The 26,293-nt window shown below is 42.0% G+C and overlaps 1 protein-coding gene across 2 annotated transcripts in view; it reads right to left on the bottom strand.

The window, feature by feature from the left end:
• adcy9b (adenylate cyclase 9b) overlaps positions 1-21,785 on the bottom strand; it is a 39,196-nt gene extending 17,411 nt beyond the window's left edge. For both annotated transcript variants that reach the window (XM_078268695.1, XM_078268696.1), the window contains exon 1: positions 18,243-21,785. In XM_078268695.1, the coding sequence (XP_078124821.1) occupies positions 18,243-20,055 (1,813 nt within the window). In that variant the 5' untranslated portion in view covers positions 20,056-21,785. The remainder of the gene's footprint in view (positions 1-18,242) is intronic.
• Positions 21,786-26,293: the final 4,508 nt, after the last annotated feature.

Raw genomic sequence — 26,293 nt, 5'->3', positions numbered from 1 at the left:
GTATATGAGTTACATTGTATTATTTATTAATATATTAAGAGTCAGAATCAATGCAAATCCTATATCTGCTGTAAAAGCAATGGTGCCTGCTGAATAACAATAAAACTGTATAAGACTTTGGGGGGGGCAGGGGGAATCACTGGACCATTCAGCTTCAATTCCCCAGTACTGTAAAAGCTTATTAAAGATAATAAGTGTTTCAAACTAAATAATACGCACAGAAAAAATGTTAAAGGCAGAGAGCAGAGATTTTTAATTGTTTTCATAGTGGATGAAACAATGACTATTAAAAAAACACACTTATAAAAGAAAATTACAAACAAGATGCCAGACATGAATACAAAACTGGATAAGAGGTGGAACACAATAATTAAAGAAATTTAGTTATATGAGTTCAAGTGTCTGCTATGTTTGTGCGCCTGTTGCTGGCCATTCTGGGACAGTCTCTCATCTTTACGATCCAGCCTTGTGGCAGATGAAATTGCAGTAGAGAGATGCACTGATTACAATTTTCTAGGCCGATTCCGTTTTCCGATTTTTCATTGAGTTTGACCTGCCGATACTGATTTTAGCCGATTCCAATTTCATTTTTTCTAACCACTTTACAGCACACACAAATATTTATTTTCTATCTTTTCTTTAATAGAACATTTTACATTTTGCATTTTTTGAACAGATAATCGATCGCTATAAAATAGAACTATATGAATTACTCCTGGTGTGGGAAATTCACACACATCTAAAGTGCAATGTTATGTTAGAACCATTTCCTTCTTTTCACATCCAATATCCAACTAAAGAAATGTGATATATTTAGCAAACTAAACTTCTGTATGGAAACAGGGAAAACAGGTAATATCAATAAAATAATATATAAATAACAAATAAAAATAAAATAAATATAGCCTTGCAGTATAAAGATATTTCTCAAAACACACACACAGGCCTGTTTGAAAGTCAACAGTAACGTTACCTGAAAACAGCGTGTAGTTTCCTTTTTTTGCTTTATTTGTCATTGTGCATAAATATGAACAATGCCGTTGCTGTCAACGGGCTTATCTGCTAGCGTTAGTTACCAACGGTTACCTCGGAACAATGCAGCACCTACCCTAGGGTGCCGTTACCTGAACATCACCGCTCATTTACACACAGTTTAGCAACAAAACTAAACGCTGAGGGAAGATTACTACGTTTTTAATGTTGGTTTTGAGCGGTATGTATCCCCACTAACCTGGAAAGCGCTTTAAAGAGTAATGTTAATACAGCGTGTCGGGGGAATACAACGTCTCCTGCAGCGGGGCGTCAGAGGGATCGGAGCGTTCACTAACGTTAGCTTCTTGTCTCATCTGGGGTCTGATAAACAGTAAATTCATCAAAGACAGTGTGCCCAACGCTATTTTCCGATAAACTAGCGGACATATTTCACGGGACCCGCGTGAGTGCGGTTTTCATGTTCCAGTTGTTCAACCTCAGAGGGGGAAGAGAGAGCGGCTGACTGTTCGCCTGAGATCAGTAGAGCAGACTGAGACAGAGCTGTGTATAATTACGACTTTATGACATTTTATAAACAGCTGATGGAGCGGCGGTGTGCCACTGCTACATGCATAGCGGAAACCCTGCGTGTTCACGTGTGATGCTGATGTTGCGCGATGTAAATCATGCGGCGCCCGAGTGCATTTGACCAGCATAAAATCGGCATATGTCAGACTGACCGGCCGGTCGCCGGTCATGGCCGATCACGTGAAAACCGGCCAATTCCGGTCACCAGCCGGTCAATTGGTGCATCTTTAAATTGCAGTGTTGTCAGGCAGTAAGTTGCGGCCCTGACATACTGGCCTGAAACTGGCTCCACTGTCCAATTCCACATGATCCAAAATCATTAGATTACAGCTGTGCTCTAAAGCCCTCGCGGCAGGGAAAAAGGTCTAGAAACTTAGCTTGATGCTGCTTGTTTCTTTCCAGTGTGTGTCTGACTATCCATCTGTCAGTCTGTGCACATCTGTTTGATGATCTGTAATACAGGTACAGATAAGTGTTTGCCTCTCTCCATCTCTGATGACCCTGGGCTAATTGAAGAGCATCATTAGTGAAAGCCTCTAGGCATTATGGAACTTAAAGTGTCCTGTCCTGTGCTATCAGCTGACAGGCAACAGTAGATAACCTTTCCCCATGAGAGCCCAGTCACATTATCTCCCTCTCCAAGCCCTTTTGTTCAGGACAGAGGAGAGTGACATGTGAAAAGCACTTTGCAACCAAATAACACCATCACCTCTACTCCTCCCTTTCTCTCGCCAACTCATAGCACGTCCAAGCTCTTCTGGGACAATGGCCTTCCCTGAAACCCTCTTTGCATGATGCTAAGAGAAGCTCAGTGCAGATGTTGGGTGTGAATGCATGAATGCTAAAGGTACAGTAGCTATAGCCTAAGTATTAAATATTTTTGTTGTTTATCTTAAAGCAACAACTTTGCTTTCCAATTCCATTTGCAACCCAAGTGGGACTGAATAGCTAATGCTGCTGTCTCAGGGAGGTTTACTAAAAGAAAAAGAACACAGAGGGCAACGGAGAGAGGAGAGTTGGCAGATATGCTTGGATCAGCGCGCAAGCACACACACACGCACATGCACACAATGTGCCCTATCTTCTGATAATGACAGGTTTGCCTTCCAGGGCCAGGTATCAGAGCAGGAGGGCAATGGAGCAGGTGGCGTAGGGAAACTAGCACCGCTAGGCTGAGCAGATCTCCATGCCAGTTGGCACTGCCAGCCAGCAGCCCCAACCTTCTCCCTCCACTGTGTCCCTGTCCTGGAATATACTGTACATCCTGTCCCTGTCGGGGGGAAGAAGGCAGGAGGGACAGAAGGAATCCTGTCCAGTATGACAGGTTATTTAGAGATGACTTCATTACTGCGGCATGGTTCGCAGAAAGATAAGAGGTAGAGATTGCAGAGATTTTGGGAACAATTCAAGTAAGACTGGAATAAGAAAGAGGCTAGACTGAGTCTATGAGTTGTTTGGTAGTGGTGATGGAATGAAAGTTTTATTAAGTGCTGTTTATGAGTGAGCCCATTCAGACAGAAAACATGAACGAGACATGCATTTTTCATAAGGAATCACCAAGAGACTCACACTGTCATTTCTGACAGTAAAGGAGAAGCAGAGTCCGTGCGTGACTCCCGAGCCGAGGACGGATAGGAGCGGGGGAGGGCTAGGTTTTTATTTTTGTTTTTGTTTTTACAGCTGAACACTTCTGCTGAGCCCATGTTATTTCGGAGGCATTAAAGGGCATGTAAGAAGAATGAGCAGAATTATTCACAATGTCAAATTAGGGCAGAGTGTTTCCTTTGTCAGACAATGTCAAGCACAGACGTCGTGAATCGTCTTCTGAATAATATAGAGAGGGTGTTTCACACTTTGCTCAATTTACTACATACATAAACAAGCACAATGAGTTAAATGTTGATTCTTTTAAATATAGGCTATGTGTTAACAAGTGCACTAGGTTTGTATCCAACAGCACACTTTATCAAAGCCCAGCATTATGTTTTATTAAAGAAGAACTGTAAAATAACAGCGGTTTGTCATATCTATATAATATCTATGATAGCTCCGGTTGAAAAAGGTTATTGTCAGCTAAGCTGCAAATTAATGAGCAGGACTGCTTTTTATTTGGTTTAAAAGATTTTTGCATCAATACCTTTTTTTTGAGTTTTTTGGAGTTTTTGCAGTAATTCACTGTATTAGCCAAAAAAGTAATTCCCATCTGGTTATTTTGGCTATAAATGAATTCAAAATAGAATTTCCAGAAAATATCATAAGGTAATCATGAGCCACATTGACGGTGCAACATAGAATTACCATAATTATAAGATTTATTCATATTTATATCCAGTGTATCCAGAGATAACTTTTTTCCTTTGGTGACCTTATTACCTTGTTGTTACTTTTTTTAAACTACAAAGTAACTGTTTTTCTTTTCCATTGTTACATTTTTGTTTGAGTATATTAGTAGAAAAAAGTAGTGGTTCCCCAACCTACAGTAAGGGCCGACGAAGCAAAAAGACCTAAAACTCCTTTTCTTGTATATTGTATATACTATATATATATATATATATATATATATATATATATATATATATATATATATATATATATATATATTGTTGATTGTTCATTTGGACTAAAATTTTTATTTCATAAAACAAATGAGAAAAGGGTCTTTGGTTGAATTGGTCAGAAGTGGTGGACATGTAGTCGCAAGTATGATTTTCTTTAAATTGTTGCACAAGCAAAAAAGATTGGGAATCACTGTAGGACAAAAAAGTAACAAGGTAAACTTGTTAAACCATATTATGCTGCTGGAGTGGGTAAGGCTATCAAACTTAGTGTTATAGACTGGATACTAAAGATAACTAAAGCTGTGCCTACTTTGTACACGTCAAACTCACTGAAGCGCAGCTAAACCAATACAGTTATCACAAACACTCAGAGACCCCAGATAACCCACAGTAAGCTCTTGGTATGAGTTATATAAGCCACAAAAATCAACAGCAAGTCTTGCACACCACCTGGGCTTTCTCAGCACATTAGTTTTCCAATTTTAGGACCAAAACCTGTCTCTTAACTGGGAATTAGGTTAGAGTACTTCTCTGTTTACTGACAAATACACTGTCCAGGCACAACAAGCCATACTGTAGTCTCTCTTCCTGTTGCAATCAACCAAATCTGTCAATATCCTTCCCCGCTTTGTCTCCCTCAATGCTGTAAACAGGGGTGGCACTAAAACAAAAGTTCCATATTTGGGTGGTGTTTTTATCCCTGGCCTCAATCTGGCCCCATCAAAGAGGCTCACTCAAAACCACAATAGGAACACTTGACAACTCTCCACAGTCTTTAACTCTCGCTTGGCTGCGTCTGTCACGTATGTGCTGCACTCGGTTTGTATTCTGAATCTTCGATCCTTCCATCCTTGACAGTCCGAGGCTGCCATGGTCTGCTGGCAGTACAAAAGATACAGTTGACAACTCTCCAAAATCTTTAAACCCCCCTTACCCCCTTTGCTCAGTGGCCTATATTCTCCCCCGTTTTGTCAATCACACTGTAACTCACTGTCTAGCTTTCTCTCACCCTCACTCTCTCTCTGCCCCAAATCAAACTATCCTCCCTGTTCTTTCATGTCCAAGCTGGTGTCTGTTTGCCTCGTCACCACATAGGTGTTAAGGGCTTTTCTCTGCGAAGAAGTGCCACAGCTGACATCCCAAAAGCTCAAACTCACTTTCCATCGCGTCTTTTTTACACCATCGTCCTCTCCTCTGTCAAACCCCTTCACCCATGCATGCTCCTCTGAATGCTAATGCCCCCACCCTCTTCTCATCTCTCTGATAATGGTGACCATATTGGCTCTTTATACTTTTCAGCACATCTGTCCAGTAAACTTGTTTCCTGCTCGATCTGTTCCAAAGATGAGTACTGCATCAGGAAAGGTCAGGACCCACCAAACTCCAGATTAAGAAAACCTTTTGTTTTAGCTTTGTGACCATGCATTTTTCAGATACAGTGAGTTTTTAAATGGTTTATTTAGCTTAAGGCATACTTTTCTCTACCCATAAAGGAACACTTCCAGCCCAGGGCATTAAAACTTATGATTAAAATATCTCTCTCTATTAGAAAGTTCTTTGTATCTTCGTCTTTGCATTATGTCCTATTCAATTTCTTTTTTGTCATCCTATACATTCCTCCATACATTTTTTCTTAACATTGTGCTGCTCTTTCTTCTCCTTCTGTATATTCTTTCACTATCTATCCTTTCAATAATTCTGTACTATACTTTTTTTTAAAGGTGTTACATGAAGAAACATATGACAGAGATGTTCACAAGTCATTTTTTGGAAGTCCAAGTCAAGTCTCAAGTCTTTTGACACAAGTCCAATTCAAGTCTCAAGTCTCTGGCCATCTGATCTGTCCCTAACAGTGTATTATTAAATCTTATTAAAAGCATGTCCTGTAGCTACCATCCATACAGTACAGTATCAAAATCAGTTGTAGGATAACTTTATGGGGTCTACTGCAATGCAATCTGAAGAAACACAAATTCTCTGTTTCAATTTCATAACTGTAAACTAAAGTAATACTAAATGTTTCTATCATGTTTTTTTCTGAAATAAAATGAGGGCACTACAGCCAAGAATAGATGTGAACTTGTGATGGGAAAAATATCACGTATGCTTTAATGGAACTAGCTTAATTTTGTTACATCCAGAACTTACATTGGGTCTCCAACTTAGGACATCATATAGTCTAATCTTCTGCTACTTAACACATCCCTCTAGCCCTCAGACCTGGTGAAATATTAACCTAAGTCTGTCACATCATATAGATACAACTATAAAGATACAATTTGCATGTTCCCAGCATTAGCACAACACTTTGCAATGGTTAGCTTGTTACTTGTGACGATATATGCTAAATTTAATGTCTCTTTCACATTAGCAAGTGACTGACCTATCTGGGTGCGTTTTGAGATGCCTGATGAAGTCCGACGTTGTTGATCCGGCATCATTTATCTTGGTGCCACACACCTTGCATGTAGCTGTTCGCTTACTGCCACTGTTTACAAAGTTATTGAAAGCAAAACTAATGACAAAAGGCACAACTCTGGGAGGATTTGGTGTCGCCATCGTCAATGCAGTTTTTGATATGTGAGTGCGTGCACATAGGCATAGCGCATGCGTTACGTTGCACATTATGGCAAAGGGCAGGGGACATGCAGCTCGTCATACGTTTCCCCAACGTATATGCAGCAATAAAATAAAATAAAAATACATGAATGAATTTAGATTTAAAAAAAAAAAAAAAACAGGTTGTCGACGAGTCTCGAGTCCGAGTCAAGTCTGAAGTCTTTTGGGTCGAGTCGCAAGTCAAGTCTGAAGTCACTGTTTTTGCGACTTAAGTGCGACTTGAGTCCGAGTCTCAGACTCGAGTCCCCATCTCTGATGTATGATTATTAAATACTAATGTTGTTCCTCTTCTCCACGATGGTATAAACCTTAAGCTTGTTCAGCCCTAACCCTTTTTCAGACTTCTGACTTCATCTCAAAAAAGAGCAAATTACCACAAAAAGGAAACAATACTAATTAATTTCTGGCCAGGAGTTGAAACAAAACAAAAATACATCTTTTCTTCCTAACCCTCTTCAAACTAAAATTCAATATAATCAGATATTGAAATCTCTCAACCTGAGATGCTATTGACCCGCAGCTATGAGCATTGCTTCACCATTGATTAAAAAGTGGCTGAGTTTGTGGCTATGGGTAAAGGATCAAAGCAAGCAGACAACACACACAAACATCTCCCTCCCTCTCATGCTCCACCTCTCATCGTCTTCTCCTCTAATACCACAGACTTTGCTTACTCAACATTTTGAGTAATGGCATCTTCACTGGGGGTTGATGAAGAAAATGTGCCGGATCGCCTACTGAGCATTGTGCTACTCCCTGTGGACTCTTTATCTAAAACAAACCAAAGATACAGCAGGATTATATGAGTTTGCTAACTACAAGCTCAGCTTCCACCACAGAAACATATGAATCACATTCTGCCGGACAGTGGAATTGACAGGTTCAATAAATCTCACAGACAAACAAAAGGCCGGAAACAATTTCATATGCAGCCTTCTAGGATAAGCATTGCTGTAATTGTTGATGAAGGTGTCATTTACAGAACAGTGAAGGAAGCACTCTGACTCAACAGAATGAGACTGCAGCAAGATGATGATGGTAGAAAAACGGAAAAAAACAGGGAACAGGAAGGCAGAAAGGACAAATAACACAAAGAGAGACAGATTAAAAATGACACACACACACACACACACACACACACACACACACACACACACACACACACACTCAATTGGCCTTTAGGAGTGACAGCATGGGGGATTCCTGGGGCTACAAAGTACGTGGATGGAGGAGCAGCTGACAGCTGGAGGGGACACAGAAGGGCTGTCTCCCTATGAAGCCAACGGAGGGAGCTGAGCCTGAGGCAGGGAGCTCAGGTCACAGGAGAGAGGAACCAGCCACACCTGCTATACACTGAAGCCTGGCTGATATTACCTTGTGGCAGATATATCGGTATTGAAGTATGTAAGCCGATGAGTAACATGAAATTCCCATAGATAAATGACAGATAATGCAAGATGTTTTTGAGCTAATTTGGAAATAGTGTCACTAGTACATAGTATTACAACAGAGGACAAGTTTATTTTTCAACTTCAAAATGTTCCACTCGGTACAGTGTCTTGGTCACAATTCTTTAAACACTAATTTAAGGGATCCTCTCACCAATAAGCAAAACCCCGAAAGACAACTTGCTTTTTATCTGACAGACATGTCATGGTATGACGGACAAAAGAAAGCAAAACCTCAAATGCAACCAACAAATTGTATGTTTAATTCAGTCATCCCAGTTTCTATAATTAATCATTTAAAACAACCATCATCCAAGTTTCTGTTAATTGACTAATTAATTGGCTAATTGTTTGAGCTCTACTACACACTAACACACACTTCCTCAAAACAAAATGCTATATCATTTAAAATAATAAGGGGCAAGGTGGATTGCTGAAGATTAAAGGTTAATAGCTATAGATAAGTATATACAGTACAGAAAAGATAACAGAGTGAATAGGAGCAGAGAGAAGGCAGGGTGCAGAGGAAGAAAAGAAGGGTCAGAAGTGAGCCAAAGCAAATTACTTAATATAAAAGTATCTTACTATACCGTATAAAACCCAAAGAAACACAGGAAGCAGGTGTAAGAGTCAAGCATTTTAAAACAGAGGCTTCCTCATTCTTAAAGCTGGCCTGAGACACTCAATGGTGCTTTAAGCCCCCAACGTCTCCTTCCAGGCAACGCTGTGGACGTTGACTTCAAGGCACCTAACCTTAACCATAACCATAACCATAACCATAGCCTAAATCGACTTCAAGGCAGCGCTGCGACCGTTGACTTCAAAGCACCTAACCCTAACCATTGCCTAAACCTAGTGAGACGTTGGGGGCTTAAAACACCGTTAAACCACAACAAAAATTCATTTTATAGCCTGCACTGCTAATAATAAAATACTACACAAATATGCACAGTCAATCTGTGCAGGCTGAGCACATTAGCAGGCTTCAGTGTAGACTGGCTCCCCCTCATTCATAATTCACACAGCAATTTATCACACACACACTCCTGCTGTGCACACTAACGAGTCACTACAGCCCACTCACATGGACAGGGTGCGGCTGCATGTGTGGGTGTTTGCATTTAGTGTACTAAATGCAAAGAAAAGAAAGTGAGTCTATGTGTGTGTGTGTGTGTGTGTGTGTGTGTGTGTGTGTGTGTGTGTGTGTGTGTAGGAGGGTGGGGGGTAGGGCGGTTATTGTGTGTGTCACCTTAAGACTGAGCTCCTTCTGTCAATATCAGTAAAGGCTAGTGTGTGTCTGTTAGAAAGAGTGCTGGCATTTTCTGTACCTGACTCATGATAGCAATTTATCACCTGACCATCTGCACGGCTGCAAGGAGAACAAGCTTAGCCCCATGCACAGCTTGACTCACACTGCACAAGTAGAGCTCTAAGTATAAAAAATACAGCGAGATGTGGCCGGGTTAGCTCAGTTGGTAGAGCAGGCACACATGTACAGAGGTCCAACCTGTGACCATTTGCTGCATGTCATTCTCGCTCCCCTTTCATGTCTTCATCTGTCCTGTAAAAATAAAGGCCTAAAACTGCCCCAATAAAATAAAAAAATACAGCAAGATAGCAACATCAGGAGAAAGACAAACAGAGATGGTTTCACCCACATCTCTTACACCTTTTTCAAGGTTAACAAATGTATCTTGGAGAGTCAGATTGTTTTTAATCTGCGTTTGTGTCCTTTAGAGCTGCAGTTGCAAAGAGAGGCTGCATGTGTTCGGCTTATTCTTGCTGGGATCACACAAAAATAGGCTTTCGCTTGGTTTTTACCTTAATATAAAAGCCAGAGCTTCAGCTGAATAAAGTCAAATTTGGCCCCTTTCTCCCAGTCAGAGAAGTCCTTCCATCTAAAAAGAGCCTCCAGTTACCAGCTGACCCACACCCCTTTCAATAGCTTGTTGCCATGGCAATTAGCCCTGGCAGGCCCAGGGTGCAGAGCTGGGGTAAGTGTGTGTGTGTGTCTGCAGATGGCAAACTTCCTTTTCCCTTGTGTTGTGCTGAGGCAGGCGTTATGACTGTGAGGCAGGTGGAGCCCTAAACAGGATGAACCTTCAGGAGCAACTCAATCCATCTTTCTGTCTCACTCTGTGTATCTGTTCCTTTTCTCTTTTTATACAGCCTTTCTTGCACACCCTTTGCTCTTGTTTGCTTTGTATTTGGTTTTCATTTTTTTCTCAGTTTGCAGGAAGAGGTTATGTTTACATGAAGATATACAGTACAAGCAGATCTTCTCAGCACATTTGCACATGTGACAACTCCTGTATGGGTATGATAACATTGCTATGTGCAATGAAGGAGAAAGAGCAGCAAGATGATTATTTTACAAACTCTGGCTGCGTTGAAGCCACAATATACTAAAGCATATCACAATGGCATGATATCACTGACACTGTAAATAAGATTTTTTTTGTTCCCTAAGGTAATGAAAAGAGTCAACAAGCCCCTTCTATTCAGGAACCTGGTAATATTGTATATGAAAATACTACAGCAGCTGAAAACATGGAGTCAAAGTACATTACGCTCCCATTTCTCCCTCCCAGATGCCCCGGGGGGATAAATTATTTGTGTTAAAAGAGTGTAAAGGCTGTGGCTGGGTTGGCTCATTGGGTAAAGCAGGTGCACATATACTGAGAGGCTTATGCCTCAATGCAGAGGTCCAGGGTTTGAGTCCGACCTGTGTCGATTTCCTGCATGTCTTCCCCCTCTCTCGCTCCTTTCTCATCTAGCTGTCCTATCGATTAAAGGCAGAAAAGCCCAAAAAATAATCTTAAAAAAAAAAAAAAAAAGAGTGTAAAGGCTTTGACAGGTTTTGGGTAAGCCTCTATTCTCTTTTCTAACACTTAGAACTACAAAATTAAATGTTGATACGATGATATATCAGCTTGATATATTTACATAAAAGAAAATGGTTCATTACAAACTATAATTCAGTAAAAATATAGCATTTTCTTTCTTTGTCAAATAAAAAAGAGAATCAGGGAATTAAGAAGTCTTAATTAAAAATCCATTAAGAAGTCACCTGGTCATTAAACTTTGTCAGCACCGCCATTGATATTGATTTGCGCGCTTACTTTACTAAATAAAAAAGGCAAGAAGCCCCTGAGCAAAGTAAAACAGCGTGTGCTAGACATCACATTGTGTAGCATGTTGTACTCCACATGCTACAGGCGTCAGTGATTGTTCTACAGGCTCGGCCGTGTCAGCTGCTCGCATGTGTATCAGACCGACAGGGATGACGCTGATATCAGGCTCTCTCATCAACCTCGCCCAGGGTCATCTCTGGCACAGTAGATAGAGACGGGACACTTCACCATTGAGCCAATAGGACAGCTGTCCCCTATAGGGGGACTAAGAGGGACTAAGAGGTTACACAGGGTCTGCTTACACTTGTCAGGATTAAAAGGCCCTGACACACCAAAGCGACCGTCGGCAGTACAGGCTGTCGCCCTAGTTTGTGCGGTGTGTCCCGCACCATCGCCACGCGTTAGCCTTTTTTCGGCGGCTGTCGGCCATATAGCCAATTTATCTGATTGGCTGTTCCGCTTGAAAACAAGAGTGAGAAAAACAAATGACTGTGAGAGGCACATGCAAGGCTCCTTTCATTTTTCATCCCATCTGATTAATCCAATACACATACAAGCTGTCAAAACTGGTCAAAAATGATGTTTGAATGTTCCATCTAAAAATAAACAAATAAATAACTATTTTTGCACATTATGTCCATAAGATGGCAAACCTACAACAAGCTATACTAACGACTTGTGTAGGTTTATTTATTCCAACAATAACATATCTTTTAAAAGATCTCTATTATATGATGATATATATGATGTATTATATACATACCTACACATTACAAAATATACCAAGATATTTAATATAAAGACCGTAATAGACCTCTCTCTCTCTGCGCCCTCTGCATGAGGAGCACAACAGGATACGCAGATGTTTACAGGACATTTCCAACATTATCAGTTCAATAGAAAGCTCAACAGGCCACAGAGGTGAGATTATTTACAGCCTTTTGAAAAAATATGCTATCCGCTTTTCTGCTCTTGATTCAGAAACTCATTACACCCCCTGAGTACAAATCTATTGCTTGCCGGGTCGAAGCAGCAAGCAATACCTGTGTTGTGCTGTCCTCCTGAACAAGCACAGGTAGTCCAATCCTGCTGAGTAACAGTCTGACACAGCAGATAACCTGCTAATCACTACATCGTAGACCTTCAATAACCTTGCCACAGCGGCCCCATGTTTCCAGAGCATGACAAGGGATCCTGAAGCTCTGCAGACTTGCTTAGTACATAAGGCCAACAATGACAAATGATGAGACTGTGTTGCTGCAAGCTAGGCAATGCCATGCTGTGCTGAACCATAATACGCAGTACAAGCCGAAACTGTACACTGCAGTGTGATGTATTATGCCATTACGCTCTTGGCTGTAATCTACCATGCAGAGCCAAGGTGTTCTAGGCAGGGCTCGGTCCCTGCAATTCAATATAGCAGCTTAGAGTCCCCCTGGCAGTTTGTTCCCCCTGGCAGCCTCTGAAGAGCCACGTTCGATGAAAGGGCACCTACAGAACGCAGTATGCTGTGTAATAGCAATCCCGGGATCTACTTACCACTGGTTTTATAAACCATCCTAACAGCTGCCACCACAACCTAACCATACTCTAGCTCGATGTCTGCTCCTCCTTTACCCCCTCCTTGTAGTAAGCCACTATCAACCCCCTGTCTTTCTACAGTAGGCTGAATGCTGTGTGTGCATACTGATTTGGACTCAAGGGTCTAGACTAAAATTATGTCAGGTATTTCATTTGTTGGCAGGGGAGAAGACATCTGTGTACTATGGTGAAAAAAGCCAAACCGTTTAACTTTTTGTCAAGTACAGCAGTGTGTAGATTGACAGCGCATACACACGTGTGCACGCACACGCACACTCACACGGACACGCACACACGTACACCATTTAAGGTGTGAAATACAGAGGCTTAGATGGGTAAAGCCTCCCTTTCTCTGCTTGTGATTCACACTAGCGCTTAATGCTGAGGTCTAGTTACATGGAGGCTTAATAGTAGTGGTGGTTAGACAACACTGCTGCAGTTCTGCTCTTTAGTGCCACCACACATTGGCTCAAAACAGAGTCTCAGACGGCAGAACTGGACCAGTTAAGGGCAGTTACTTTCCCTGTCTAGTTCTCTCTCGCCTTCATTTGTCCATCTCTGCATATTAAAGTGTAACCTCGAAACCAGCCTCATTTATCGTTTAAGGTCACAAGTAGCACCCATTGTAATTAATTCTCCACTGAGCCTCGGGCAAATACTGTAGACTTTGCTGACTGGCAGTACATCTCTATGGAAAGGGGGTAGGGGAAGGGAGGGTGTGTGCATGCAAGTCTCACAAAAGCACAATGGCTCTCCCAATAACCAATACCTGCTGCACAGCATAAGTAATAAGGCCAGTGCCAATACGTAAGTGAAAGGACACAGAATATTCATCACAAGGAACATTTGTAGCTACATTGTGCTCTGTGCTCAAATCAATCCTAATGTAGCTAATCAGTTATCACTCTGAAGACTTAAAGGTGGACAAGGAATGAGGACAAATCAATATTGTGGACCAAGTACAAATGATCTTCCGTTTTAGAGCCAGCACAACCCATGGCTTTGGTTGATTCTCTTCGATATCCACATGACATGAAAACCTCTCTTGTTGCCTCATCATAAATAAGCACAGCCATAACAGCCACATTATAGACAATCAATATAATTTGCTGTGATATAAACGGCTGGCTTGCAGGCAGCTGGTGTGTTTGGGGTAACACCAGGCCAGTGTGGGAAGATGTGATGATGGAGGACTACCAACATTAATAACTTTAGCCAAGGAGATTACCCAGTCTTGCTTCATTAGAAATCTCTCACAGGGCAAACAGAGGAGGGAGCCGGTCGGGAAGGGATACACTGTACGGAGCAGCCCAGCGCTTCGCTCAGCTGCTAAGTTAGAAAAGGTTATGCTCACAAATTTCAAATGGAATCCGAGAACATGCCTTACCTTGAGGCGGCTCTCAGAACCCAGTACATAATGAGTATTAGTGGAAGAGGCTGTGCAATTATATCAAAGAGCTGTCAGAAGCTAAAGTTAATGAAAATGTTTTTTAGATCATCAAAGTGGAGCAAATAGTGATCATTTGGGTTATTTCTCAACATATTTATAGCAACAGCCTTAAGATTCACAGTAGGAGAGAGGAGGGACGATGCATATAAAACAGGAAGACTCTCAAACAAAAACAGGCATTTACATTTTTTTGTCCACTTGTGTTCAGCAGAAACAAAAAGGGAACACAGTGATGACATATTGTCAATTTCAAGTTGGTGTGGCAAACTTATTAGCAAGCAGTTGCACATTAACACATCCAGCATTTACGGAGCAACATTAGCATACATTTAGAGTCACGTTTGTGAATGTTAGTCCAATATTCACTCTCTTTTGGTTCTGTTCGGTCTCTACTAACTCCTGAGGAAGATATCTGGCTCTTTAGCTGCTAAAGTATCCACTATGTTTACCAGCCAGTCGTCAACTGTGTCTGTCCGCTGTTTGGTGCTTATGAGGTGGTTGTTTGGAGCTTTTTTCACTGAAAACAGCTTCCTGCTGCGGCCGAAAACATTATGAGAGCGGTTAGAGTGAGCGAAAACAGTTAAGTTGCAGCCAAACAGATAAACAATGAGCTGAAACTGACTGTAAAGCTCCGTAAAGCTGAGGGGAGCTGCAGATTCTTCTCGGCAGGTTCATCACTACAAGCTTTCCCTCTTACATTGTTCATACATCGTCATTTGATAAATTGTTATTATTAAAATATAAATTATAGCCGATTTAATGTAAGCCACTAAGCCACTGAAGCAGTCTGGGGGTTGTAGTCAAAGATACTTGAAGCACCTGTTGTTAATCGGTCTGTTACTGATTAAGGCAAGAACTGGTAATGACTCTAATAACAATTTTCTCCAATCTTATTATAACATCAGCACACAAACAATTTAATTTCCCCTGGAAACAAAGGCTGCTTGAAAGAGGGAAGAAACATCTCTGGCTCTCTCTGGATAATATTCTGCAGGTGCCATCATTCTGCATTAAGCACAAAAGGAAGGACATAGACAGGTACTTTCCAGGGAAACGGAGCCAAATATAGCTCCCATTTCCAGAAAGGAAAAACGCACAATAACGTCCGGCCTCACGTGCAACCCCTTATAGATAAATACAAACATAAGAGCTGTGTACAGCTGTTCACTGTTCAGATCATCTCAAGTTTATCCATCAAACGAGCTGTGTTGTGGTTTAAGATAGGGCTGCATCTAATTCATTATTCTGCTAATTATTTGCTTGATTAATGATTTAATCCTCAGTAAAATGTCAGAATCTAGAGCTGAATTGAATTGATAGTCAACTGGCAGAAAAATCAATCTGTAACTATTTTGAAAATCAATTCATAATTCTTAAGCAAAACTTAACTACAAAAACAGTACATGGGTTTGTTGCTTTTCTACATCCTTATATGATTGTTAACTGAAACTCTTTGGGCTTTGGACTGTTAGTTGTACAAAACTCGATGTTTTGAAGACATCGCCCTGGGCTTGATCAAACTGTTTTTCAGTATTTTCTGACATTTTATAAAGGAGTCAGTTAATTTAGAAAACTATCAGCAGATCGATAAGGAAAGATAAGTTGCTGATATTTTTTGCTATTCTGAATGCCAACTAGTGCTGAAATAATCAATTAGTTAACCATCAGACAATTAATCAAAAAGTTTGATATTGATAAAATCTTTAAAATCAAGCAAAAATGCCAAACATTCACTGGGCTTCTCAAAAGTGAGGCTTTGCTGTTTTTCTCCGTCCTCCTCTGAAGAGATCACCATTGGCTCTGGGAAACTGCTGCGCTGTTTTCTGACATTCTACAGAACAATTAATACATTAATCAGAAAAATTATTAATTCAGAATAAATGGTAATGCAAATAATCATTAGTCAGTGCCTCAAAACTATCTACAGTGGCATCAAACTGTGTTTTTAGGTAACTTCGCACACCAAGCTATCAACCAGTGGGATGTAAACCAAGTCAAACATCTCCATTTGTTAAAACCAGGGCTGAGGAGCCAACAGGACACAGCTGCAACACTCAACTGTCCACACGTGGCTGTACCCCATGTGAACCACAATGAGCCACAAATAGCTTATAATTACAGAGGGAAGCTATAAATAAGAAAGTATAAACATGTGCAGTGCACCTACAGGACGAGACAAACAACTTGACGCTAAAGCCTCAGCATGTAGTTATAGTGGAACTGGGAAAACACACGTACACAGAAAACTATTTGTGAAACATCACACTGACTCAAATAGGATTTAAGAATATAAAGAAGACAGCTGCACAGCAATTTATTAGTGCCTTGGTCAGAGCAATTTACTTCTGATTCAAGCAACAGGGACCAGCCCCAGCCAGGATCCATGCCTGGCTGCTCTAGACCCAAGTGATTAACACAGACTGAGCCAGATGGTGGAGGGAATTTTACAGCACTGGAACACATTTCTCTTCTGACAGCCAGTGCTCTCACTGGTACAGCAGATCTAAAGGGAGAGGATAAATCTTAAAAGGAAACTCAATACATGATGGAGGCAAGAAAGAAGTCGAGGAGAAAGAGAAGGAGAGGTGGGGTGATAACGCTGTGGGTAACACATTTATCCTCACAAGAAAAAAAGAAAGGACAAGAGCAAGAATGGTAGTCACTCATCAATCCTAACAGATGAAGGGAAAATGCAGGCCCATGAATCACTCCTGCAGGCTGGTAAACTAGAGATGCTTTTGCTCCATCTTGTTCCTCGACAGGCCACAACACTGATTTCCAGGCCAAAATAATGGAAAACTGTGCAGTCCCACAGGTATAACATTTTTTGATAGGTTGTGCACACAAACTACTTATGTGCACACCTGAATTGCTAATTTGTATGAATTACCAGTTCATACTAATCCATGCCTAAAAATGATCTGTACAAAATCAGACACGCAGCCTCCAAGGAAGCACAATCAGCATCTATTGAAACAAAAATAAACCTGAAATGCTAATTCAAAAAGGGCAGATGAACACCATCTGCACTACCTTAATCAGACACTGTCACTTTACTTACACTGGCTGATAATGGATCAGCGAGCCTTGAATGATAAGAGCCATTAAACCAACATTTAGTTACACTAGGGCGATTTGCATGTATTAAATGAAAGCTGCAGTCAAGCAGTTTAGAGGCAAGAAAAAGAGAGGACAAGATAGAGGGGTTAATATAAAGCTGCAGGCAAATTTCTATTAGAGAAGGCAACAGTCGCATTAAGTTGTAAAGCAATCCCTGGGGTTCAGAGTGAGGGTAAGAGAACAGGACACATTGAGGACATCTGGAAGATAATGTAATTGAAAAAGAACAAAGTGTGGGCAGAGACAGGGTGGAGGGGAGGATGGGAAAGAAGATGGCATCTGGCTGTGATACAGTCAGGTAATACCAATGCCACGGAGGGCACGTAACAGACTCAAACCTTTGCCAGCCCATCTGTGCCAATTACCTAATGCCAAAACCCAGTGTCAACCTTGACCAATGCAAATGCTCCCCTTGCCACCATTCATATCCACCTGGAGGGTGAACTGCAGATATGCTGGCATAAGTAGACACATTTCCTCTGGGGATGGCAGAGAGGCATTACAGGACATTCATTTACGCACTTAAAAATGCCTTGAAAGGTTTGTGGGCTCATGGGGGAATAATTGCAGCGATAAATCTTACTGTTGCAGCCAATTTGTAGCAACTGCTGCTGACCTGGAGTTTTATTATTCTGGTTAGGAAATCAACAATCAAAGTCTAACTTTTTCATAAATAAATGAAATTCAGCTGGAAAAAGCAGCAACATGTATTCAACTCGCTACATCTCTACTTGGCATTGTCTCATTTATGCCATATTTTCAGAGCACCTACCTTTGAGCTGGTCAGCCACCACACTCTGTCCTATTCTCTCAATGACTTGTCCATCTTCATGCTGGTAGCGGTCATCCAGGAAGTTGGCAGTGGCCTGCGATAGGTGGACCTTCCCAGCGACTCCCAGCTGCTCCATCAGGTTGGCCAGGTTGACGTCGTTTGACCAAACATCAAACTTGAAGCGTTTCATGCCCAGGATACCACACAGTACAGTGCCAGTGTGGACACCCACCCTCATGTTGACCATCTCTCTCTTCTCCTGGCAGAACTGTTCAATAGCCTGAATCATGCCCAGGCCCATCTCCACGCAGCAATAGGCGTGGTCTGGTCTGGGTTCAGGACAACCAGCCACACAGTAGTAACAGTCTCCTAGAGTACTGATCTTTTCACAGCCAGTGAGCTCACAAAGTCGATCAAAACGTCCAAATAAGTCATTTAGAAGCCCAACGAGGGCATGAGCAGATTTGTTAGCAGACATTTTTGTGAAACCCACAATGTCTGCAAAGAGGATGCTGACGGGCTCCATCCGTTTCATGTTGAATGGCCTGAAGATGATCTGGCCACGAGGGATGGAGGTTTTCTTGCATTTATTGTTTTTAGGGCTGGAGATGACAGCTGCTGCACCGCTGGTAGAGTATCGTTTAACAGAATTATCACCCATCTCCTCGTCACCCTGTTTCATCAGGTCATCAGCCACGATTCTGGGCATGACAGAGTGGATCATTCGCTCCTTCAAGGCTTTCTCCACCTCCAGATCTTTGCCATGCATGATAGCTTGTCCCACCTTAAGGAAGGTGCTGCGTGATCGCACCTCAGACATGATGAATAGGTGGATGCCAATGGCGTGGGCACAGAGGTGGAGCAGAGCTTTGGCTGGGCCAAGCCAACATAACGTATCCCACTCTGACTGAGAGGCTAAGCTCCAGTTATCCCCTGCCTGCGTCAGGTGCAGCCAGCCCAAACTCTCAAAAAAGACAGAATAGAGAAACCCGAGCAGGACAGAAGCATAGAGGCGAACATGGAGAACGCTGTATAGCAACAGAAGAACCTCGATACAGAGAGAGAAGGTGCCTACAGGAGAAAGACAAGGGGACCAGGTGCTACCTCCCAGAAGCTTGTCATGGGACAGGTTAAACATGGGTCCCATGCCACTGAAGTCTTCTACATCCAGCGCAGGTGTGGGAGTCTCTGGGTCCCTGAAGCTTGATGTCTGGATCTGGGGGGCCAGGGTCAGGGTGAAGGTTACAAGGATAAGCAGCAGAGATGCTTGGTTGTAGCAGCGAGAGTAGAGCTTAGTAAAAGTTAAGAGAAAGAGGAGGAGGCAGAAAAGGAGGAAGGATGCGGTGGGAAGGAGAAAGGCAGTCCTGTCACAGCGGGAAGGATTGGCAGCAAAGTACAATCCCCAGAGGAGGGCAGAGGCAACCAGGTAAAAGAGCACATAGCGGAAGCGCCGCTGGGTCTGAGGGAAACACCGTTCTCTACAGGCCTCCTCCAGGATCGAAGAGTCAAACTTTGGGTCCCAGAAATGACCAGCAGATCTTTCAAAAAGCTGAGGCATCTTCTTCTGTGTGCGAAAGCTCTTGCCCACCGTCCTCCTAGCTCCGGACTCTCCAGAGCTGCAGCTGGAGGAAATGCTGTACTTGCAGTGCTTGGATCCCCCAATGAAGCCTCCCCCGATTGAACCCAACGGCCCGCCTCCATGCTTGTGTTTGACACTACTGCCAATCCTTACTGAGACACCTCCATCTCCACTTGAGTCACAGCTCACTTCTGTGTTTTGAGGCAGCAGTTGTTGATGTTGGGGGGATGCCATGTTGCTTTTTAATCTAAATCAGAAAATACAAAGACTAATGCAGAAGGGACAGTTTTTTAAAAGATAAAATTGATAAAGAAGTAAGGCAAAGTATAGGGCCGCAGTTAACAACTAGGGCAATGATTGTTCTCTTAAAAGTGAAAAAAGGAGAGCACAAACAAAAACCTTTTCAGAGGAAATTCCACTTCGTTAGCTGTGTAGTGGCTGTAGAAACACCAGCAGACCTTCCAAAGATTTTGAATAGTTCATTATTGCCCCTCTTGACGTCAATCCCTGCATTCCTCTACGTTCCCGTCTGTTTTGACGCACTTGAGACTGCAAGGTTCACTCGCTGCTTGCTCGGTTTCTGTCCAAACCCACTCAGCTGCCTACACACTGTTTCACTCATCGAAAAAGTATTTGGTGGAAAATTCAGAGAATTACAAAATGTGCATAAGGGGAAAACGTACAAAAGAAACACCAAAGAAGTGAAGACAAATGTTTAAAGGGGTTCTCGAGAAGTTGTGAAGTGTGGAATATCAAATCCAGTCAAAATGTGTTGTTTTCATAAAGACCCAGCTGCAGTCAATATACTTTCATTACTAGTGCATGTCCATTCCCGATCGCCACTAAGCTTTCCCACTCAGTTCCACTGGGAATATAATACTGTAATAGCTCCTGAACTTCCCCACGTTTTGTTTACAGGTCTGAACCAACTTCATCCAAAACACATCAACCGCAGTGTTTGCTTTGACTCGACATCCGCCGTTGGCCGCTTTTAAGTTTAAGGCGCAGCTCAATTCAATTCCATATAATGAGAACGTGAGCGCAAAAACGCCTCAGCGCTTTTATTTATACCCACATGCTCCTTGCTGCAGGGCCTAATCGCGACTATTTCCGTGGACGGAGCCCCGTCCTTTCCTGACTTTCTACTCGGGAGTCCACCGCTGCGTCTCCAAACCCACAGGGGATCGTGCGCACGGAGGTTATGCAGGAGACAAATGCGTGAGACGTTGTGCGCAGAAAATATTAAAAAAAATATATAAACTGTTTTATTGCAAGTCCAAACACGCTCCTCCGTGGCTATACAACATCCAGCCTTGGATTGGCATTGCTTATATCAACAGTGAGACCAAATGTCGCCAATTCATGGAAATTGTCCAGATATTCTGACCATGCCGGTTCCTGGCAGTATAGGCTACTGCTAGGCAATATTCTGTCACCCGGACAGCTGAGAAAACGCAGCCTTGAGCAGACTACATAAAGTAGGATCGTCCAGTCCCTCCTTTTTTATGAAGTAGCCTAAACTTTGACTACAGCAGCTCGGACCCCCTCTAAATGGCAGACGACGAAAGCCCAGAGGGTACTCGGGCTAATTAAAAGGTCTCCACCTGTGCTCCACGCACCCTACACCAAGTGTCCCACAGGTCAAAGCTGAGTGCTGCCTTGACCCAGCCACTTTAATTGAATCGCATGGGGTACACAAGAGAATATATTTGTACCTCCAAATAATTAAATCCAAGACAAATGTAACAGCTTAGGGCTCCTGCATCGCCCAGCCTCTCCATTCCCTGCATCGTCCAGTGAGATGAGATTGTCTCGTTATCTGACCATTATCTGTTCGCTGCAGCAGCGTCGAGACCTGCATGAAATGTTGTGTGCGCTATCCAGGCGCGGTGGGCAACGCAGTGGCTGTAGCCGCCACCATCTTCTGTGCGCTGACAGCCGTCCAGCAGTGAGTAGTGTATGTACTTGTGTGTGTGTGTGTGTGTGTGAGTATGTATGCCTATACGCGTGTTAGTGTAAAGTACGCCAAAACAAAATAGAGATGATTTCCGCTTTTTTCTTTCAAAGTAAAACCCTATGTGCATGTAATGGCTTAATAAACACTACAACGTTGGCCTACTTTAATGGCATAACATTTATTGGAAACTAAAGAAGGCCGGGGAATGATCATCTAGGTATTATTAGGCATATGTGTCTTCTCAATTATAGAAAGTATTCGAATGTGTAGTCTACATTGCCAAACTGGAAAACTCCCAACTAACCCTTGCTCTATTTTGTGTCTCTCCTAAAATTGTCATTCTTACATTTGGGGCTTGTTTTTGATGTTTACACAGTTGAGGGAAGCTTTGCATTTTCTTAAGCTAAACCCTGCAAGTTGTTAAGGAACACATAGCACTGTTTTGAAGTAATTCCAAGATACCTTAAATAATATGTCTACCCAGCTGGAGGAAAATATCCCACCTGCTGCACAAGCAGCTCTACACAACCTAACCCCCACCTATCTCTCTGACCTCCTCCAGGAGTATGCATCGTCCCACTCCCTGCGCTCATGCTTAGCTGGTCTTCTGACCATCCCCACTTTACCCCTCAGCACCATGGGTGCTGGGTGAACCACCGGCAAACATCAACTGCTCCCAGGCTCTGGAACTCGCTGCCTCCAGCCCTCCACACATTTGACAGTCTGACATCATCACAATGTTCAAAACTCACCTGCTCAAACTGGCCTACTCACTCTGATACCCACCCTCTATGTCCGATTCCCTCTAGCCCCATACACTTTTATGTTTCCTGATTTGTGATTGTCTGTGGTGGTGTCGTTTCATGTTTCACTGTTTTTAAGAATATTTTGGGGGCTTTTATGTCGGGCTTTTAGGTCGGATTCGAACCCAGGCCGCTGTCAAGGATTCAGCTTACATGTGGTGCACACTCTACTGGGTGAGCTAGAGGTTGCCCCATGTTTCACTGTTTTTACCTGTGCGTTACCTGTATGGTTACTGTTTTTAATGCCCTGTAAGGCGACAAAAATAAAATGTGTTATTATTATAATTTAGAGTATGGCACCTCTCCAATGGCTCAAATGGTGCTAAACATCAATCTAAATTTTGGAGGCCAAATTAAAAGCCAGACTGTATGTTGCTACCAGACATCTGTGTATTTACTTTCCTCATTTTGTGGCACATATGCCTCTAAAGGGTCTAAAATGTGAGGCTTAACCCAAAAAGTGATAATCAAGGTAATTTATTTTTAAAAGATATTTATGTGCTTCCGTTTTGGTGGTTACCGTTGACTTGACGCTGCTGTCTGTTGGCGAGCAGAGAGGAAAGGGGCTGACTATTTATGGGAGGGGTACAGTCGATGTACGTGCACGGACTTGGTAGAAAGAAAAAGACTGAAAGCACGTATTTTAGAGAAGGGTGGGTACGCCTTTTTTGACCGCAATGAGCGCACCCCCTACCTTCAGTTAAACGATTCTTAGAATCCTTAGAATAAACTCTGCTTTATTTTATATGTATTACATTTGATACACTTTATTATATCTGCCTTGGTAAGACAGCTCTTGGGAAGAGTTCTCATTAGAGGGAAATGGAATATAATTACATTTTATTGAGGGAGACAAAGTACCCTAAATACAAGGTCACTAAACTACTCTAGACGCTCAAATGTAGGAATATTGGAACGTCGTGGATATAGACTAGTTGCAGCCCTACTATGGACGCCTTCTTGCAATCCACCTGCACGTAGGGGACCTTTAGAACAGAGTGTGATTTACAATGCTGATAAAACCTGCTTGCTTAGAACTGGCACGTTTCAAAGCTCAAAATGTACTCATTGCCATTACAAAAATCTAAAGAAAAGTGTAAAAAGATTAATAATTTACACTGAACAATACAGTATTCAAAGTGTGCATGTCCATGTGTATGTGGTTGTGCACTGTACGTGTATGCTATGTGTATTATATATGATTTATGTATTTGTTGATGCAAACATGTAGCCTATGTCTGTTTTGTGTGTGCCTAAAAACTTAAATATGTCCTTTACAATAAAAATTAATTCATAAAGGGCTGTTTTTAAAACAACTTTAAAGCAGGATTTTGTGCAGGCCATTGTGTATAAAAGGTTATTTTAAAAATACACACCTCCCTATTTCCAGTCATGACAAACTGTTGGAGCATTGCAGCTACTTGTTTAAGTCTCCCTGATTAAGGATTGATAGTTTTATCAAAATAACCACAGACTGTTACTACCTATTCAATCAGAAATCTTTATTCTTGATAGCTGGGCCAAGATTAATTTAAATTTTATACCAAAACAAAAAAGTCAATTAACAACTACTTTAATGGGACACACATCCATTCCAGATCTAATTCACAGGTAAATTAAGATAACTGATGCAGAAATATAGCAAAAGCACAACCACACAACGTCATTAGCCCCAGCTTAGCTATCACTATACGGTTACCATGATGAGTCTAACTTTTTACACTTTTACACAGCACTCTCTAGTGGGCATCTTCTGGATCTGCAGTGTAAACATATTAAACACATCCAGTGGAGCACTCAAATAAACAGGGAAAATTAAGCAAATGTGTGCGTTTGTTAGTTTCTTTTTCTTTTTCATGATGCTACAGATTTTAGTTGTAAAACACTTCACAATGGGGTTAGTGAGGGAGTAGCTACACATTGGGAACTGGAATTGCATTTGTCCATGAGTTAACTTTTTGGAAGTCTAGCTAGCTATTACTATAATTATGTATCATTCGATGATTTAGGACTCTGTTATTAAAGCAGTAGTTTGACATGTTGGTAGATTGATACCACTTTAATGTCTGTACAGCACTGTGAATATGTTGTTACAGGCTGTAGCCTAGCAAGCTGGAGCAAGCAGATGGTTAGCTTAGCCTAAGACTGGAAACTGGAGGGAAGATAGCCTGTCCAAAGGTAAAACAAGTCCGCCTACCTGCACTTCCGGAACCCCATATTAACACACTATATTTAACGTTATGTCGTTTGCTCAATCCTTACAAAAACCGCAACGAAAGCGACATGTTGCAGTTTTAGGAGAGTTTATGTTCCAGTGCTCGGACTATTTCTTAGCTAGGCACAGTAACGTTAACTCCCTTGAGTATTCGCTGGTTGCCTAGCAACCCATGATACAAGGAATATATAAAAGCAAAGAATTTCTAATAAGGGAAGAAGTTCCACTCTCTCGTTACTTCCGGCTTCTGAACTGGTTGCAGTTCCACCAGAGTTCCATATAGGGGGCGCTCACAGGCCAGTGCAGAATGAATGGGACTCTATGGAGCTATACCCCTCAAAATCCACTTTTCTCAGGATATATTTTTTTGTCTAGTAATTTGAATGTTGCATTCGAAAGGGGAGGCTAAGAAAATACACACTGCCGGGTGTTAGATTTTTTTAATGTGGCTTTTTTGTTCTAAAAAGCCTTTTAAAATGTCAATGACGTTATACACATCGTACGGCCAGAGATACTGCTTTACGGCAAGCTCTGAGTCGCTTCCTTTGTTCTCTCGAAGCATCGACAACACAGCTGACAGGTTAGGCTCTCCCTGTTAATACACGTGCTAGAAAGAGGTTTGCTAAGGTTTTAAAGACCACGCCGAAATATTCACTCTGACATTCTGATTCTGCTTTGGATGCCGTCAAGCGGGATCGCCGATGTAATCAGTCCTTCACTGACCAATGGGCAACAACGACTCAACCTGTAAGAAATCGAAAGGACACAAGTACTCGTTCATTCAACTTTTGAACTATAATCCATGTTGAACTTGCAAAAACTACAATCAAATCTGAGATTTCTCAACGACAATCAGGCAAAAGAGACAAATTTAGCCGTCTAGCTCCATAGAGTCCCATTCATTTAGCACTGGACCGCGATCACCCCCAGTGGAACTCTGGGGGAACTGTAACCAAATTCGGTACAATGGGGCTGAATAGGGAGTGAACAGGCTCTCCGTAGACGGGCTTTGGTTTCTTGCAAGCATCCAGGAAGTTACTGCGCACAGACAAGAAATAGGGTGTCGAATAAGTGTATTTCCTAAAATGTCAAACTATTTAAAGCAATTTCACCACGCAATACTCATGGTAAATTCATTGAGGTAGGCTAACATAAGAATCTGCAGCTACGACATGTATCACTGCAAAACCGTTGAAGGTGGTGTGAAGGTTAGGGTCTTCCGTCTTTCCACAGAGGTCAGGGGTCAACTCATGAGTCCTCCACTTTACCTTTACCTCCAGCCTGCTTTTTGCAAGCTAGGAATTGCCTATCACAGAAATCCACTATCACAATCTTGTAGTGGTAGTTTGTAAAATTGTATAGCAGGGGGTGTCACATATAGCCTATGCCCATTTGGAAAGTTTATACAGAAAAATCAATATATAGCTTTATATCCTGCAGAAGAAATGGCTAAAGACAGCTATAACCCAAACACATCCTTCATGTGTTTTCTAATGG

This window comes from Sander vitreus, chromosome 15 (genome assembly GCF_031162955.1).
Source record: "Sander vitreus isolate 19-12246 chromosome 15, sanVit1, whole genome shotgun sequence".
Taxonomy (NCBI): Eukaryota; Metazoa; Chordata; class Actinopteri; order Perciformes; family Percidae; genus Sander; species Sander vitreus.
The sequence above is the reverse complement of the archived record's forward strand: the minus strand, read 5'-3'. Positions and strand labels throughout refer to the sequence as shown.